The sequence below is a fragment of the Rhinopithecus bieti genome, unplaced genomic scaffold (genome assembly GCF_001698545.2).
Source record: "Rhinopithecus bieti isolate Rb0 unplaced genomic scaffold, ASM169854v2 scaffold_2432, whole genome shotgun sequence".
Classification (NCBI taxonomy): domain Eukaryota; kingdom Metazoa; phylum Chordata; class Mammalia; order Primates; family Cercopithecidae; genus Rhinopithecus; species Rhinopithecus bieti.
In genome coordinates, this window is record NW_016804136.1 from 4,020,553 (window position 1) to 4,036,708 (window position 16,156).

At 37.3% G+C, this 16,156-nt stretch overlaps 1 protein-coding gene across 1 annotated transcript in view; it reads right to left on the bottom strand.

Moving 5' to 3' along the window:
* The window catches only part of LRRFIP2 (LRR binding FLII interacting protein 2), a 135,152-nt gene that overhangs the window by 42,721 nt on the left and 76,275 nt on the right, over positions 1-16,156 (bottom strand). The window contains exons 14-17 of the mRNA XM_017865726.1: positions 16,056-16,112; positions 12,743-12,811; positions 9,829-9,963; positions 1,954-2,070 (exon numbers count right to left, since the gene is read on the bottom strand). Coding sequence (XP_017721215.1) covers positions 1,954-2,070; positions 9,829-9,963; positions 12,743-12,811; positions 16,056-16,112 — 378 coding nt within the window. The remainder of the gene's footprint in view (positions 1-1,953; positions 2,071-9,828; positions 9,964-12,742; positions 12,812-16,055; positions 16,113-16,156) is intronic.

The window sequence follows — 16,156 nt, forward strand, 5'->3', positions numbered from 1 at the left end:
TTTTCTTTTTTTTTTTTGAGATAGAGTCTCGCACTGTCGCCCAGGCTGGAGTGCAATGGCACGATCTCAGCTCACTGCAACCTCCGCTTCTGGGTTCAAGCAATTCCCCTGCCTCAGCCTCCCAAGTAACTGTGACTACAGGTGCCTACCACCACGCCCAGCTAATTTTTTGTATTTTTAGTACAGACAAGGTTTCACTATGTTGGCCAGGCTGGTCTCAAACTCCTGACCTCGTGATGCATCTGCCTCAGCCTCCCAAAGTCCTGGGATTACAGGGGTGACGAATTTTTTTTTAAAGGCTAGTCAAGTGAAGCAATGAAGGTGGAGAAGGAACAAATAAATCTATAACTGCTTGTGGTCAATTACTTGTAAACACTACTGCACTCAGATGAGCCCCTACCTACAATCTCAGTCACCACCTGTCCTCTACCTCCCCTCCAGTGAAGAGGGGACCTCCAGTCCAGGCAAGCTCATCCATCTGAGTCCTGGACTCTCCTCTCACCCACTCAGGCACTTTGATCTGTCAGTTACCCCTCTCCTTCCTCAACCTTCATCTTCTCTCTACTGGCTCAACCCAACCAAAGAAAATAATAATCGATCTCACCTTCAAAAGAAAGCTAAAAACCTTTTCTTAAATTTCTCTCTCCCTACCTATTGCCCAACCAATTCCCAGTCTCTTGTATTCACTCCAGAGCAAGTTTATCACATTTTCTCCCCTTGCAGTTTTGACTTGCTCACCTCATCCTCATTGTTGAACCACAGGGTAATTGCTCTTCTGGCCTGCAATGTTTCCTCTGACTGTGATCAAGTTATTTTTTAAGAATGTAAAGCAGATAGTATTGCTCTCCTAGTTAGATCCCATAGTTGTCAGGGTAAAACTGAATTCGTTTCAGGCTAGCATACAAGATGCTTTGTGATTTGGCCCCCCACTACTTTTCCAGCCTTCTCTCTTACATGCTACTATTCTTCACTTCTCATCCTACCCTCTGGCAACTTTGCTATACAGGTAGTTTTCTGGGTTCTCTGAATGCATCTCTTTGAGAAAGCCTTTCCCCTTCAATTTCTTTACTTGGTTAATTTTTATTTTTCCTTCAAACCTTAGCTCAGAGTTCGTCTTTTCTGAAAAGCCTTTTGTTATCTGTTCTCCTGGTCCAATTTAGATCACGCTTTTTTGAACTACCTTAACAGCCCCATTCTTGCTACTACTATTGTATAACACCACCTGGTTTTATTGGTTTGTATCAGTTTGTCTTCCCTATGAAACAGGGAAATCCTGAAGGCCAGAATGTATTTTGCCTCTTAAATCTCCAAGGCCAAGTGCTCAATAAATCTTGAATGAACGAATATACAATTTCTCTTACTACCCCTTGCTTCACAAATAGCAGGTTCAGCAAATAAAATATATATATTTTAAAGTACTCTTTTTCTAAGTAAAGGGGTTAATAAAGATGGAGACTTAATTAATGAGTCAAATTAGCTTTTCATTATCTCAGGTATTTCTGTTACCCAAATATTATTACACTTCTATTACTATGAAAAATTGAGAGATAACTATGTTCAAGCAGCTGAATACCATCAAGGCTCAAAAGACTAATAATTCCCACAATCTAGTTCTTTGTACACACACATATTTTCCATTTAAAACATGGCCAGTTGTTTCTGAGAGAATTAATTTTACATACATTACAAAGTGGTTTTTTCTGGCATCTGTAAATTAGCAGAAATTCCAACACCATCAAATTTTCAGGAAAGAGGACAGAAAAGAGAATTAACTCATCTCCTTCCTTTCAAGCTCTGAAACACCTGAGTCACACTTTTGTACCGTACTTATTTTTTAATAAAGAAATCATATTCCTTCTTTCTACTAAGTCACATTAAAGGTTAAAAGTTCCAGTATATTACCAAGAAGTCAAAAAACTGCTTTTAAAAAGAAAACCAAAAACTTCAGTTTACCCGCAATTCACTTAATGAGGTGTCTGGATCTATTAAGCTGCTGGTGTCCCCACTTCCTCGTCTGGATGAGTTTCCACTTAGAGGGGTTGTTGCTGAGGCAGAATTTCGAGATGAAGGCTAGAAAGAGAAATATGACCCTTTTAAGGCTCATTTCTTTAAAATATGTTTGCAGTGAAAACTAAAACAGGGCAGGGTGGTTGGGGGAAGATGTGGGCTTCAGATGAAGAAATTACCATGTGTAATCAATGGTCAATTTAGATTGGCTTTGCAGGTATCCAGGTATCCAGAGAAGGGCCCAAGCATACTAAGCAAAATTTCATGAACACAAATACCTCATTAAAATCTATAATTCATCATAACCACAAAGAAAATAGTTTTTATGAGGGTTATTTTCTAAGTTTATCTTTGCTATCCTGTAAACAGTACTGAAGTGAGGACATCAGATTAACTTAAAGCAGTTTTAGAATTTTATAACTGATACGCTAATCAGTACTTCCCCTTTTTAATTTCTGAACTGCTTATCAATCTCTTCTTTCTCTAATACTGTGTTGAGTTGATAAAGATGAAGATACTATTTGTAGCGGAGAGCAGCAACACTGGATATCACTATGAATGTAGACTGTTCTTCCCAAAATTCATTTAAACGTGAGATTATGCTATTGATTAATAAACTGCATGAATCTGTGCTGTCCAATATACTTGCGATTAGCCACATGCAGCTACTAACACTTGAAATGTGGTTAGTCCAAATTGAGAGTTGCGTATAGGATACATCCCAGATTCTGAAGGCATAGTGTAGAAAAACGAATGAAATATATCTCATTAATAATTTTATATTTATTATTTTTATTTATTTATTTTGAGGTGGAGTCTCCCTCTGTTGCCCAGGCTGGAGTGCAGTGGCACGATCTCAGCTCACTGCAACCTCTACCTCCCAGATTCACGCAATTTTCCTGCCTTAGCCTCTCAGACTGAGGAGTAGCTGGGACGACAGGCATGCAAAACCATGACTGGCCAAGTGATACACCCACCTTGGCCTCCCAAAGTGTTGGGATTACAGGCATGAGCTACCTAGTCTGGTCTAGTAATTTTATATTGATTATATGTTGAAATAGTTTGGATATCTGGATTAAATAAAATGCACTACCTAAATTAATTTTACCTGCTTTTTTACTTTTAAAATGTGGCTACCAGAAAATTTAAACTTACATATAAGTTTCCATTTGTGGCTTGCATTACATTTCTACTGGACAGAGCTAATTTTTCTTGGGTATAGCATAAAATTAATCTTGATAAATCATCTCCCTGACTTTCTAAAAATACTTTCAGAAGAGACTTTAACACAAAGCAAATTCTAGAAAGGAGTTATTTTACTTCAAGAAACAATTTATATATAAAAGGAAAAAACATCTCAGAGTTTGCCAACACCATTCCTAAAGAAACTTCATTTTCAGTGTTTACTGGCTTCTTCTCAGGATCAATTTCCAGAGGAATGAAAATCAAATGAGTGGCCAAAAGCTAAAGAGGTGACATTCAAGGAAATAAAATGCAGTGCCTTTTCTCTTCCCAGGGCCTCACATGATTTAACTTCGAAGGAATTTTGGGTCAAGGACAGGAAATAGATAAAGGAGGAAAGCGGCTACATCAGAACCAAATTGTTTGTAAAATAAATAATGAACAAGTTACAGATAGCAAAGTTTAATTGCCTTTGAGAATTTCCTTAGGAATTTACATTACTCACTCTTTTTAATTTTCAGCATGACTGTTTGTCGAGATTTCATCCAACTAGACTAAAGAACAAAGATAAAAATTCAGGAAATGATGCTTGGCAAGTTGGATTTTTTTTTTTAGGAGGAAAATTGATCTTGAGTTTTCCAGTTCAATGATGTTTGAGGGGTATCCTAAAAAACTAAAAAACAAATTAAATGAAATAAAAATTCCAGTTATAACATAAGATAAAATGTCAGCAACTTTAATTTTATCCTAAGGAAGATACTGAGTAAGCAATCTATGTTTACTCAAAAGTTTAGAATTTTGGGTAAATTTTCTGTTTAAGGTATTTAAAACACATTAAAGAAGGCTACATATAAAAAGTTTTAGCACTGCAAATGTTAATACAAAAAAACCTTGTACATATCAAAAAGAAAAGTCTGATAAAACCAAAAGCGATAAACCTTTATTTCTAAGCATTATTAGGACACAGGATACATAGATAAAGACTAGTATGCTCAGTCAAGAAAGTTCAGATTGGATTAAAGCATGTTAAATATGTCACCAAAATATTTTTCCCCACATCAAGGATTTTTTGTTTTTTCAGTAATACATGCACATGTGACTAAAAAAAAATCAAACAGCACAAACGGGTATGAGTAGGGCTCTCTCCCTACCATGCCATACCCTGACCACCACTCTCTAATAGCAACCAATCACAAAGTCTTTAAAAAATTATAGTAAGTGTCCCATACATGTTCTACACCTTCTTTTTCCCCTTACCAAGTCTCAGAGATTTGAGAAAGTACTTCATCTTTCTTCATAGCATTTAGCACTCCCTGACACTATGGTATTTATCCATTTATTTATTGTCTGTTGTCTTTCTAAAATGTAAGCTCTATATCAGTATGTTCTTTTCTGTACTCCTACTATCAAGAATAGTGTCTGGCACACAGAAGGGCTCAAACTTTGTTGGATGAATGAATAAATCGTACCCCATCTATACTAATAGACTTCCCTCATTTATTTTAAACAGCTTCATAGTAGCCTGTTATCTCAACTGGCCATAATTAAGTTAACCTATCTTCTGCTGAGAGGCCTTAAGGTTGTTTCAGACAGTGTTTCAAGAAGGGAGGTACCTTAAAAATCTAGTCCAAACCCTGAATTTTACAGCTAAGGAAAAAGACATTGAGAGGTGAAAGATTTTGCTGAAGGTTGCAGAGCTGAATCCAACCCTTAGTTTTGTAAATTTTCAATTCAGTGTTCGTATTGTTTACCTGAATATATATGCTATTTCAATTATGACTAGGAGAAAAAAGGCACATAGGGATGTAACTAAATGAAAATAACACCAACTCTGACACAAACCTTCTAGGCCCAATCTAGAGAAGAGATCTGAAAACATTTCTCAGTTAATTATTAAAACATGAAATATCATTTCTGGCTCTACTCAGATGACTTCACCCTAACTTCCACATATTTGAAAGTTTTTAGTGTTCTTTCTATTACCCACACTTATGTTTATAAATATTCTTCATTATGATTATAGTATTATGTCAGTAATATAAACACTATTTTTAGACATTTAACTCTTTGTTACTTCATGCTGTAAAACTCTGAAAACTAATTTTAGTTCATTTTGATTTTTAAAACAACATATAAATGTTTCAAAGCAGGTAGTGACCGCGATTGAAATGTTTTTTTTTTTTTTTTTTTTTTTTTTTTTTTTTTTTGAGACAGAGTCTCACTCTGTCACCCAGGCTGGAGTGCAATGGTGCAATCTTGGCTCACTGCAACCTCTGCGTCCCAGGTTCAAGCTACTCTCCTTGCCTCAGCCTCCCAAGTAACTGGGACGATAGGCACCCATCATCATGCCCGGCTAATTTTTTTTGTATTTTTAGAAGAGATGGGGTTTCACCATGTTGGCCAGGCTGGTCTCAAAATCCTGACCTCAAGTGATCCGCCTGCCTCAGCCTCCCAAAGTGCTGGGATTATATGCATGAGCCACCATGCCTGTCCTGAAATTTGTTTTTAAATACTATATTGCCAATTATTGCCATAAAAAGGAATAATCCTTTTACACATCTATACTGCATTGCCCAATATTTAATGTATTATTCTTCAAGATGAAAGAAATATTATATTTGAATAAACTGCCTTATTTTCCTGAGTATTTTCCAACTCTTTTCTGCTAACGTGTTAAAGAGAAAAGCACGTAGCATTCAAAATTAAAAGTCTTCTAAGCTTATTTGAAATCCTTCCTCAAACCCACTTCTCACAAAAATGACCTCCAAACTCACCCAGTTTTTAACAGACTGTCCCTAGAATAATCTTACATTTTAGAGGATGCATCATGAACTAATCCATCACAATGATGACTCTACTGCTTTCACTGTCTTCTGAGAGATCCCAACTGTCACAACCCAAACTGATCACCCATCAAACCTCAGAGACTGTCAAGCCAGCAAAAATTACCCAAAGCAACCATGTCACAGTTCTCTTATTTTGGCTACACTAACTTGGTCAGTTCTCACTTCTGAGACTTGTACTATATTGCGTGCTGTCTTCCATTTAGACAAAAACCTAGGAAACTTGGTATTCTAAAAGCCCAATAGGATCCAACAGCCAAGAGTTCTACGTGGCTGCAATGCAATAACAAGCTAATGTTCATAATGATGATCCAGAGTCTGCCAGATCCAGAAAAAAGCTCTTTAAACGGAATAAAATTTAATCATATTTAATATATTAACGTGTAAAACTGTAGTTTAATAAAGTATTTACAGTGCAGTTTCTTCAATGCAGTCATTGGGTCTTGATCCTTTGTTAATTTCTAATTTATATATATACTAACTTGATAAAGCTACTCAAAAATTGTTTGAAAAAATACCTGATTCCACAACCACAGAAGGGAAGACATCAATCAATTTTAACAACTTCCTAAAGCAAAACTGGCTAAGGATTCCATTTAGAAATGGGTTTAATTATTAACAATCAGCAAAATCTCAGTTTTAATTAAAACACATTTACATTTGTTTGCTTTATTGTAGCCTGACTTACAAAACAGAAACAAAGCCAATGCAGAAGAAAATTAGAGGCTAGAGCCACCAAAAATATTACATAGGCTTGCAGAATCATGACCTGGCACCCTTTCTCAGCACCTCCTAGCTCAGAAGTTATAAACTATCAGCCTACAAACATATTTGGTACACAATGAGGTAATCAGAAAATGTCTTTTAAAATTCTGAATTCGTTGCCAGCATTTAAAAATCATATTTCATGTTGAAATATTTCCAGGTCATCTTTTTTTGAAAGTGGGAGGGAAGGGAGGTCTACCAACATGAAGTCCCCTTTGTATTCATCTACAAGATGAGCTGGACTACAGCATACTCTTTAAAAGAAATACTACTAGAGAAAGTTACTTGCTCCAGAGAGAGGCCCCAAAATACTGTATGCTTTGCCAGGAGGCAAAACTAAGGATAAGGTACTTATATATAACCATTTAAAAATACACAAATTGCCTGTAATCCCAGCGCTTTGAGAGACTGAGGCAGGAAGGTCACTTGAGCCCAAGAGTTTGAGACTGCAGTGAGCTATGATGGCTCCACTGTACTCCAGCCTGCGAGACAGATCAAGACCCTGTCTCTTTAAACGTGTATATATATGTATGTATATACATATATATATGTATGTATATATGTATGTATATGTATGTATGTATATATGTATGTATATGTATGTATACATATGTGTGCATCTGTATGTGTGGATACACACATACATGTAAATAAACCAGTGGCTTACAGACTATAAAATAACAGGGGTTAGCCAGATTTGTAAATCCCTGCTCTAGAGAACTTTTTCCTTATGTTAAAGAGTTATAGTTAACTAGTAGGGGCAGGGGGAGATTTTTTAAACTGTCAGCATTTTCATTTATATGTAATTACTACAGTAAATCATCACAAAATAAATGTAAGGAAGACATAACTATTAATTCAGATATTATAAATTAAGAGGCTGACAGAATTCAGTTTTTAAGAGAACAGATGTAAACAATAAGTTTAATTGTCCATACTTACAGGGGAAAAAAGGGGATTACTAGCCAATTTAATAATAAGGGCAATATTTCAGGGGAATGACTTGGAAACCAGTCTTCTAACTTTGTATGCAGAGAGAGTTATTGATTAGACCCACACCAAGATGATACTGTTGTATAGCCAGATTTGAGAACCAATGATCTGGAATGCTTAAGAACCACACATAAAATTATCTTCTAGAATTAAAATAGTTCAGAAATCGCTATTTAAATACCATCAGTGAAATGCTAATTATAAATAATTATTTCTTCATTTAAAAACTACTGTCTAATGTTTCTATTAAGAAATGTTGGCTGGGTGCAGTGGCTCATGCATGTAATCTCAGCATTTTGGGAGGTTGAGGCGGGTGGATCATGAGGTTAGGAGTTCAAGACCAGCCTGGCCAAGATGGTGAAATCCCGTCTCTACTAAAAATACAAAAAATTAGCCAGGCGCAGTGGCAGGTGCCTGTAATCCCAACTACTTGGGAGGCTGAGGCAGGAGAATCGCTTGAACTCGGAGGGTGGGGGTTGTAGTGAGCCGAAATCGTGCCACTGCATGCCAGCCTAGGCGACAGAGTGAGACTTTGTCTCAAAAAAAAAAGAAATGTTGGCCAGAAGTGATGGCTCACGCCTATAATCCCAACACTTTGGGAGGCTGAGGCAGGTGGATTGCTTGAGGTCAGGAATTCGAGACCAGCCTAGGCAAGACAGCAAAACCCTGGCTCTACAAAAAATATAAAAATTAGCTGGGCATGATGACACACGCTTGTAGTCCCAGCTACTTCGGAGGTTGAGGCGGGAGGATCACTTGAGCCCAGGAATTTGAAGCTGCAGAGAGCCGTGATCACGCTGCTGCACTCCAGCCTGGGCAACAGGTCTCAATCCTGTCACCAAGAAAAAAAAAAAGAAGAAGAAAGAAAGAAAGAAAAATGCCACCTCTCACCCCCTCCAAAGTGCTTGACAATCAGTACAGTCAGTATAGCCTTGGTCCATGGGCAAAACAACACAAAGCCAGCAAGAGGAGAAGCATCAGAGAGATAATCAGGCTGTTATTTTGAGATGCGCAGGTAGATCCTAAGTTGTTGGCTGGAGTTCCTTCATTAAGACAAATGCCTCAAGGACAACCTTTCCTAAATTCAGTTCCTGATGAATATGGAAGCAATGGATAGGCACACTTCTTCACAACAATGCCATAATCCAAATATTTAAAATATATTCAGATTCTTCCTGGTTAGTACAAATTAGTGACACTTTACTAAGTGGTATATTTCATTATTCAACTTTCTAAGTCTACCTATCACTTTATAGATTCACTAAAATCAAAAAGGAAAATAATTTTTTTAACCAATAAGGAATGTCTGAATAAGGGTTAGGTATTAGATGATACTAAGGAATTACTTATTTCATTAGTGATGATAATGATATAAGAGATCTGAAAACATATTCAGTTACAGATACATATTGAACTATTTATTGAGAAATGACATGACGTGGAATTTGCTTTACAATAATTCAGGGAAAAAGGAGGGAAGGGGGAAGAAATCAATGAAACTAAATTGGCAAAATATTGATAATTGTTGCAGATGCTGATGGGTTCTATGTGGAGATTTTCCACAGAGGGGAAAAGTTTTTTTAAAAAGGGACATATTAATAAATACATTCCAAAACAGAGCAAATGTATTTGATTTTAACATGTTCAAACAATTCTTTCTTTCTTTGTTTTTTTTTTTTGAGATGAAGTCTCACTCTGTTGCCAGGATACAGTGCAGTGGCGTGGTCTTGGCTCACTGCAACCTCCACCTCCTGGGTTCAAGCAATTCTCCTGCCTCAGCCTCCAGAGTAGCTGGGACTACAGGTGTGAGCCCCACACACAGCTAATTTTTTTGTATTTTTAGTACAGATAGGGTTTTACCACGTTGGTCAGGCTGGTCTCGAACTCCTGACCTCAGGTGATCTACCTGCTTTGGTCTCTCAAAGTGCTGGAATTACAAGCGTGAGCCACTGTGCCCGGCCCAAACAAATATTTCTTAAGACAATAGATCAAGTTCCCACTTTTATTATAAAATAGCTAACATATTAGCTGTTAGTCACAAGCCTGGGACAACATAACCAACCACCCCATGCAATACACTCACGCTGGACAAATCTGGGATACTGATGTCATCCACCTCGGAGACAACACTTCCCCTACGATTGGAGCGACTGAAATAATCAGCGGCAGAAACCTTTCGGTCAGAAAAAAAAAAAAATGAGATGCTTTAAAAGTTAAGAAAAAAAGAAAGAAAGAAATAAGAACATTGGCCAATTAGAGAAAGTCTTTTTAAAATTTTGATGTGTGATAAAGTATCAAGAAATAAAATAAGGCAACTGCTGCAATTAACCTACTCAAAAAAATAAAGGGGTTCCTAAATGAAATCACAGCTCTACAATCAGCTTTTTTACTCATCTTAACTAGAGTCCTATGCTACAGAGAACATTTACTTCCTGAGGACCAGCAAATCTCTCATGTTTAAGATATTCATCACCCTGAACAGAAGCATTTCAAGGTTAGTATCTACCTCTACTATAATTCTCAAAATTTATAATTCATTATAGCTATCAATTCTGTTAAGAATATATATGCTGAATGCAGAATTATTCACAGGGTGTTTACTGCACCTTTTCTCAGTTTACACAGTTCCCTCTTTTTTATATTCCCAAAGACCAGGAAATGTAGGACAAAATAAAGAAGGAAATGAACTATACTGGCCTCTTTTTGGTTCCCCAAACACACCAGTTCTCCCTCACCTTAGGCCTTGGCACTGGCCTAGAATGCTCCTCTCCCAGCTCTTCAAGTAACTGGCTCCTCACATTTCAGGTCTCAGCTCAATGGTCAGTTTCTCAAAGAAGCATCTCTAATCACCCCATCCAAAGGGTCACCCACATACATACTGGCCCCTCCATATTCCCTATCACATTACCTGTTCTCTTCACACTCCCTGACATTTCTTTCTTTTTCTTTCTTTACTAGCTTATTTTCCATCTCTTTCACTAGGATATAAACTCTATGCATAAAGTCAGAAATCTAGTCTGACTGGCTTAAAATAGTATTCCCAGCACTCAACACAGGGCTTTGAATGTAACAGGCACTCCACAAACATTTATTTAATTTTAAAGTAAGTGATTTTTTTTTTTTTTTTTTTTTTTTTTTTTTTTACCTCATTCATCATCTATTCCTTACTTCAGCTGACTGTTTGCCTTGCTTTAAAATATTTCTCAAGGAAGGGAATTCAGAAGCCCCTCCACAGAGATAAAACAGGCTTACAAGTATGAAGTTTTGCTAAGGACCAATACAATCAAGCAATGGTATTTTTATTCACAGTAATAATAATATAACTTGCATTTATAGATACTAATATTTATTGGCACCTATCTGAGAATTTTGATAGGTATTTTCTACATAGTATTCCATTTAATCCATATATTAAGCTTACCTACAAAGGCAGTAGTATTAACATCCCCAATGTACAAATAAAGACACTGCCATTTACACACTAATAGGTAGTAGAAGTGGATGCAAGCCCAAGCATCATTATTTAGAGTCCCTGCCCTTTCCACTCCACTGCGTTCCAAGGTGTTTTTAGGTATTGTGGCAAATATTCCTCCTTCAGTTGTAAGCATGATCATTAGCTGGTTTGCTTAAGGAACTACAACTGCTTTAAATAAGTGAATTTTGGTAACAAATCTCTCCAACATTTAATGTTCCCCTTCTCTATGAAAACTCGGGTTTATAATCTTTCACATAATGTAACTCATGTTAAATGGTCTATTTTTCTTTAAGGAATTACAGCCTCTTATGCTCTTTATTCTAGCTCTAAGCTGACATACCATCCTCAACAATGTATTTTCCAAACCAGTTTCTTTTTTTTTTTTTTTTTTTGAGACGGAGTCTCACTCTGTCGCCCAGGCTGGAGTGCAGTGGCCGGATCTCAGCTCACTGCAAGCTCCGCCTTCCGGGTTTACGCCATTCTCCTGCCTCAGCCTCCTGAGTAGCTGGGGCTACAGGCACCAGCCACCTCGCCCGGCTAGCTTTTGTATTTTTTAGTAGAGACAGGGTTTCACCGTGTTAGCCAGGATGGTCTCGAACTCCTGACCTCGTGATCCGCCCGTCTCGGCCTCCCAAAGTGCTGGGATTACAGGCTTGAGCCACCGCGCCCGGCCACCAATTTCTTAAATATAACTAAAATGTCATCAGTTTTTTGTAAAATTTCCAGCTTCATTAAAGAATAACCTGAAATTATATCATTTGTATTCTAACAGAGCTATTTGTTCCCTCTACAATTATTACCCAATTGAATGTCTAAGACTAGAATTTTTAAATTTTGTCATCAGCAATTCTTAAATTCACCAGCTTTTTTTTTTTTTTTTTTTGAGAGGCAGAGGCTCATTTTGCTAACCACGCTGGAGTGCAGTGATGCAGTCATAGCTCACTGCAGGCTCAAACTCCTGGGCTCAAGCAATCCTCCCACCTCAGTCTCCCAAGTAGCTGGGATTAAAAGCATGAGCCACCGTGCCTGGATTACAGGTCTTAACAGATGGATAAACATCGGTTAAATGTAAATACAACAATATAGAAAGCAATTAATGGTAACATGATTTGTAATCCATAGTTATGAGTTTTATACAATATGGAAACATTAATTTTGCTGAAGAAATTTGTCTTTGGTGAACTGCACACACATGTATGTGCATAAAACAGCAACAAAGAATAACAAGTAAAAACTTTTCAAATAATGACTCACTCCTAAGAGATGTAAAAAGACAAGTTATTAATGAAAGTTTGCACAGCCCACAGAGAATGTGTGTTCTCAACAGGTTTTATAAGGCAAATTATTTATATAACTAAATTTGAAGAAAATGCTCTTATTGTCAAATGCAAATTTCACTTTCCAACAGATTTCACATGAGCATGCATTGTTGTTATTTAAAACTCATCTTATTTATCTGCATGCAAATCACGCTCACCACACTCTCCCTTTGTCCACGACTGGCACGACCAGAAGACACAATGCTTGCGGTGTCATCATTGGTAAACTATAGATATTAAATGCAGATAATGACAAAGATGCAATTTTGCTATGGTGTTACCTCATTATAAGCACATTAAGGAAGATTTTGAGATGCATACGAATAATGATATAAGCAGCATAATTGGTATAATCTATTGTGCACCCTATATATTAATAGAAAAGCTGGTACAAGGCATAATAAACTGCTATTAAAAATCAGGAGAGATTTCCAAAAAGCACAAATAAAGTAAAACCTTACCTTTTATTTAAGTTAAATTAAAGAAAGCCAGGTGTGGTGGCTCACGCCTGTAATCCCAGCACTTTGGGAGGCCAAGGCGGGTGGATTGCTTGAGGTCAGGAGTTCAAGACAAACCTGACCAACATGGTGAAACCCCGTCTCTACTAAAAATACAAAAATTAGCCAGGCATGGTGGCAGATGCCTGTAATACCAGCTACTCGGGAGGCTGAGGCAGGAGAATCGCTGGAATCTAGAAGGCAAAGGTTGCAGTGAGCCGAGATTATGCCACTGCACTTCAGCCTGGGTAACAGAGCAAGACTCCATCTCAAAAAATTAAAGAAGGGGAGGTGCATAAGTAAGCCAACTGAAACCAACTAGGGATTTCATACTTTTAAACCTCTGGGCCCTTTGGAATCCTATCAGGGGTCAATAAATATACTTAATGTTTTTGCTTGAGAGAGAAAATAAAAGAATATTTTAAAGTGAAACAATGTAAGTCAATGACAGAAATTCCTACAACAGGGACAACAAAGTGATGGTTCTTATTTTCCTTTATTCATTACTATGCAACTAGTGGAGATGTTGCTAACATCACCCTACATGGCTCTGTCATCTTCTTGCTTTACCAGCCAAAGACTCATCTTCAGTATGTGTAGTTTATCTCCATTCTAACATCACTAAGAAAACATTCTGGCATCACTAAAATAGTTATTCTGACCCCAACCTGCAAATGAAATAGGATCTAGCCAGCCTATAAGGATAAAATCCTACAAGTGAATGAAAATATAAGCTGCGTACAGTAATACATACCTGCAGTCCCAGCTACTGAGGAGGCTGAGGCAGGAGGATTACTTGAGCCCCAGAGTTCGAATCTAGCAGGGCCACACAGAAAGCTACCCTCTCTAAATAAAAATTATAATTAGGCCAGGCACGGTGGCTCATGCCTGTAATCCCAGCACTTTGGGAGGCCGAGGTGGGTGGACCACCTGAGGTCGAAGTTTGAGACCAGCCTGGCCAACATGGTGAAACTTGGGAGGCTGAGGTGGGAGAATTGCTTGAACCTGGAAGGTGGAGGCTGCAGTAAGCCAAAATCGTGCCACTGCACTTCAGAGACTGGGTGACAGAGCGAGACTCTGTCTCTAAAGAAAAATATATACGTATTAAATTTTTAAAAATTATGTGTGTATGTGTATAAAATCAAATTTTATTTGCAAGTGACCACCACACTCAGGAAACTAAAAATGCTACTAGGTCCAATAATTGCCAAGTGAAATTTTATTACAGGGTAGGTTAGAAGTAAACTTCCTTCTTATGTGAAAAAAGTTCTTACCTTCTTAAACATCCCTGTGTAACTTTTGTTAAATACAGCAGTGGCATTTTTAAGCAGTGCCACTTGGAAATGGTAGAACTGAGACAAACACATATGTAAAAGAAAACCCATATAGCTCACCTATTCCACTTCACAAATTAACCTTTGATGTCCTTTAAAAAACTGCTTTAATTATTTCTCTAGTTTTGACATTATCAAGGATAACAAGGTAGCTCGTAAGTCATCATTTGCCATTGGGAATGTAAACCAGTACAGTCCTTTTGGCAGACAACATGGTAATTTACATCATAATTTAAATGCATATCCTCTTTGACCCCATCATTTCATGATTCACAATTTACCTTGCAGATTTACCCACGTAAATATACAAAAATATACTTGGATAAGAATGGTCATTGTATAAGTGTCTATAGTAGCAAAAATATGACAATCTAATGTCTATCACAGAGAAATGACTTTTTATTTTTTTATTTTTTTTTGAGATGGAGTTTTGCTCTTGTTGCCCAGGCTGGAGTGCAATGGCACGATCTTGGCTCACCGGAGATGGAGTTTTGCTCTTGTTGCCCAGGCTGGAGTGCAATGGCATGATCTTGGCTCACCGCAGCCTCCGCCTCCGGGGTTCAAGCGATTCTCCTGCCTCAGCCTCCCAAGTAGCTGGGATTACAGGTATGTGCCACCACGCCCGGCTAACTGTGTATTTTTAGTAGAGGTGGGGTTTCACCATGTTGGTCAGGCTGGTCTTGAACCCCCGACCTCAGGTGCTCTGCCCGCCTCGGCCTCCCAAAGTGCTGGGATTATAGGTGTGAGCCACCGTGCTCCGCCAGGAAATGACTTTTAAAATGTATACTTACGCAGTAACGGAATATATTGCCATTAAAAAGAATATGCTAATATGAAACTATCTCTAAGAGACATGAAGTAGAAAAACTAAGGGACACAGCTTACTTGTTTAAAATTTTATCAAAAAAAGAAAGAATGAAATTTATTTATAGGTGCTGATACAGAAAACTACTTTAAACAAAGAAAATAGCAGTATGTAATATGAACCTATTTGCACTCAAAATAAAGAGCACTCATATATGCATAAAATATCTATGAAAGGTTATTGAAGAACAGAGATTACATTTGGGGAAGGAAAATGGGGAAGGAGGGGTCTGGGGAATTTTACTTTGAATTTTCCTTAACTAATATTATTTTTACAAATTTTAAAAAATACTCCAGAAAAATTAGGTAATTATAATTGTCCCAGTTTTGTCTTTTGTATAATTTTTTTTTTAATCAGTTTGTTTTATTTCTTCTCCTTTCACTGCACTGATAGAAGTGCTGGCAAGCAGGTGAAATGGCTGAATGTGCAGAATGTAAAGATGGAAAGGAGAAACACAGGATAGTCAACCTATACACTGAATTATCACCACTGAAAGACAAGAAGTTCTACACAAATGAAAATTAAATATAAAAACTTAAAAAAATATAATGGCACTGGTTAGAGACTCGTTTAAGAAATTACATGCTAAGTCACATTTATAGAGAAATCACCAATTATTAGGACAAATTGGTGCTTGAGTTTATGTACTAAGGGAACACCTAATCCGTACACAACAAAGTGAATCACACCATATCCTCAATATTCTAAACAGTCAGTACAGATTAATGCAACAATCAAAAATTTCTACAAAGCATGCAGAGACTAGACAGCTCACCACTGGACTGCTTCGGGCTGAACTTGTTCTTGATGAGTAATAACTGCATTCAGATGGCTATAAAGTTTTCAAGAAGAAAGGTTTTACAACAATGAACACCT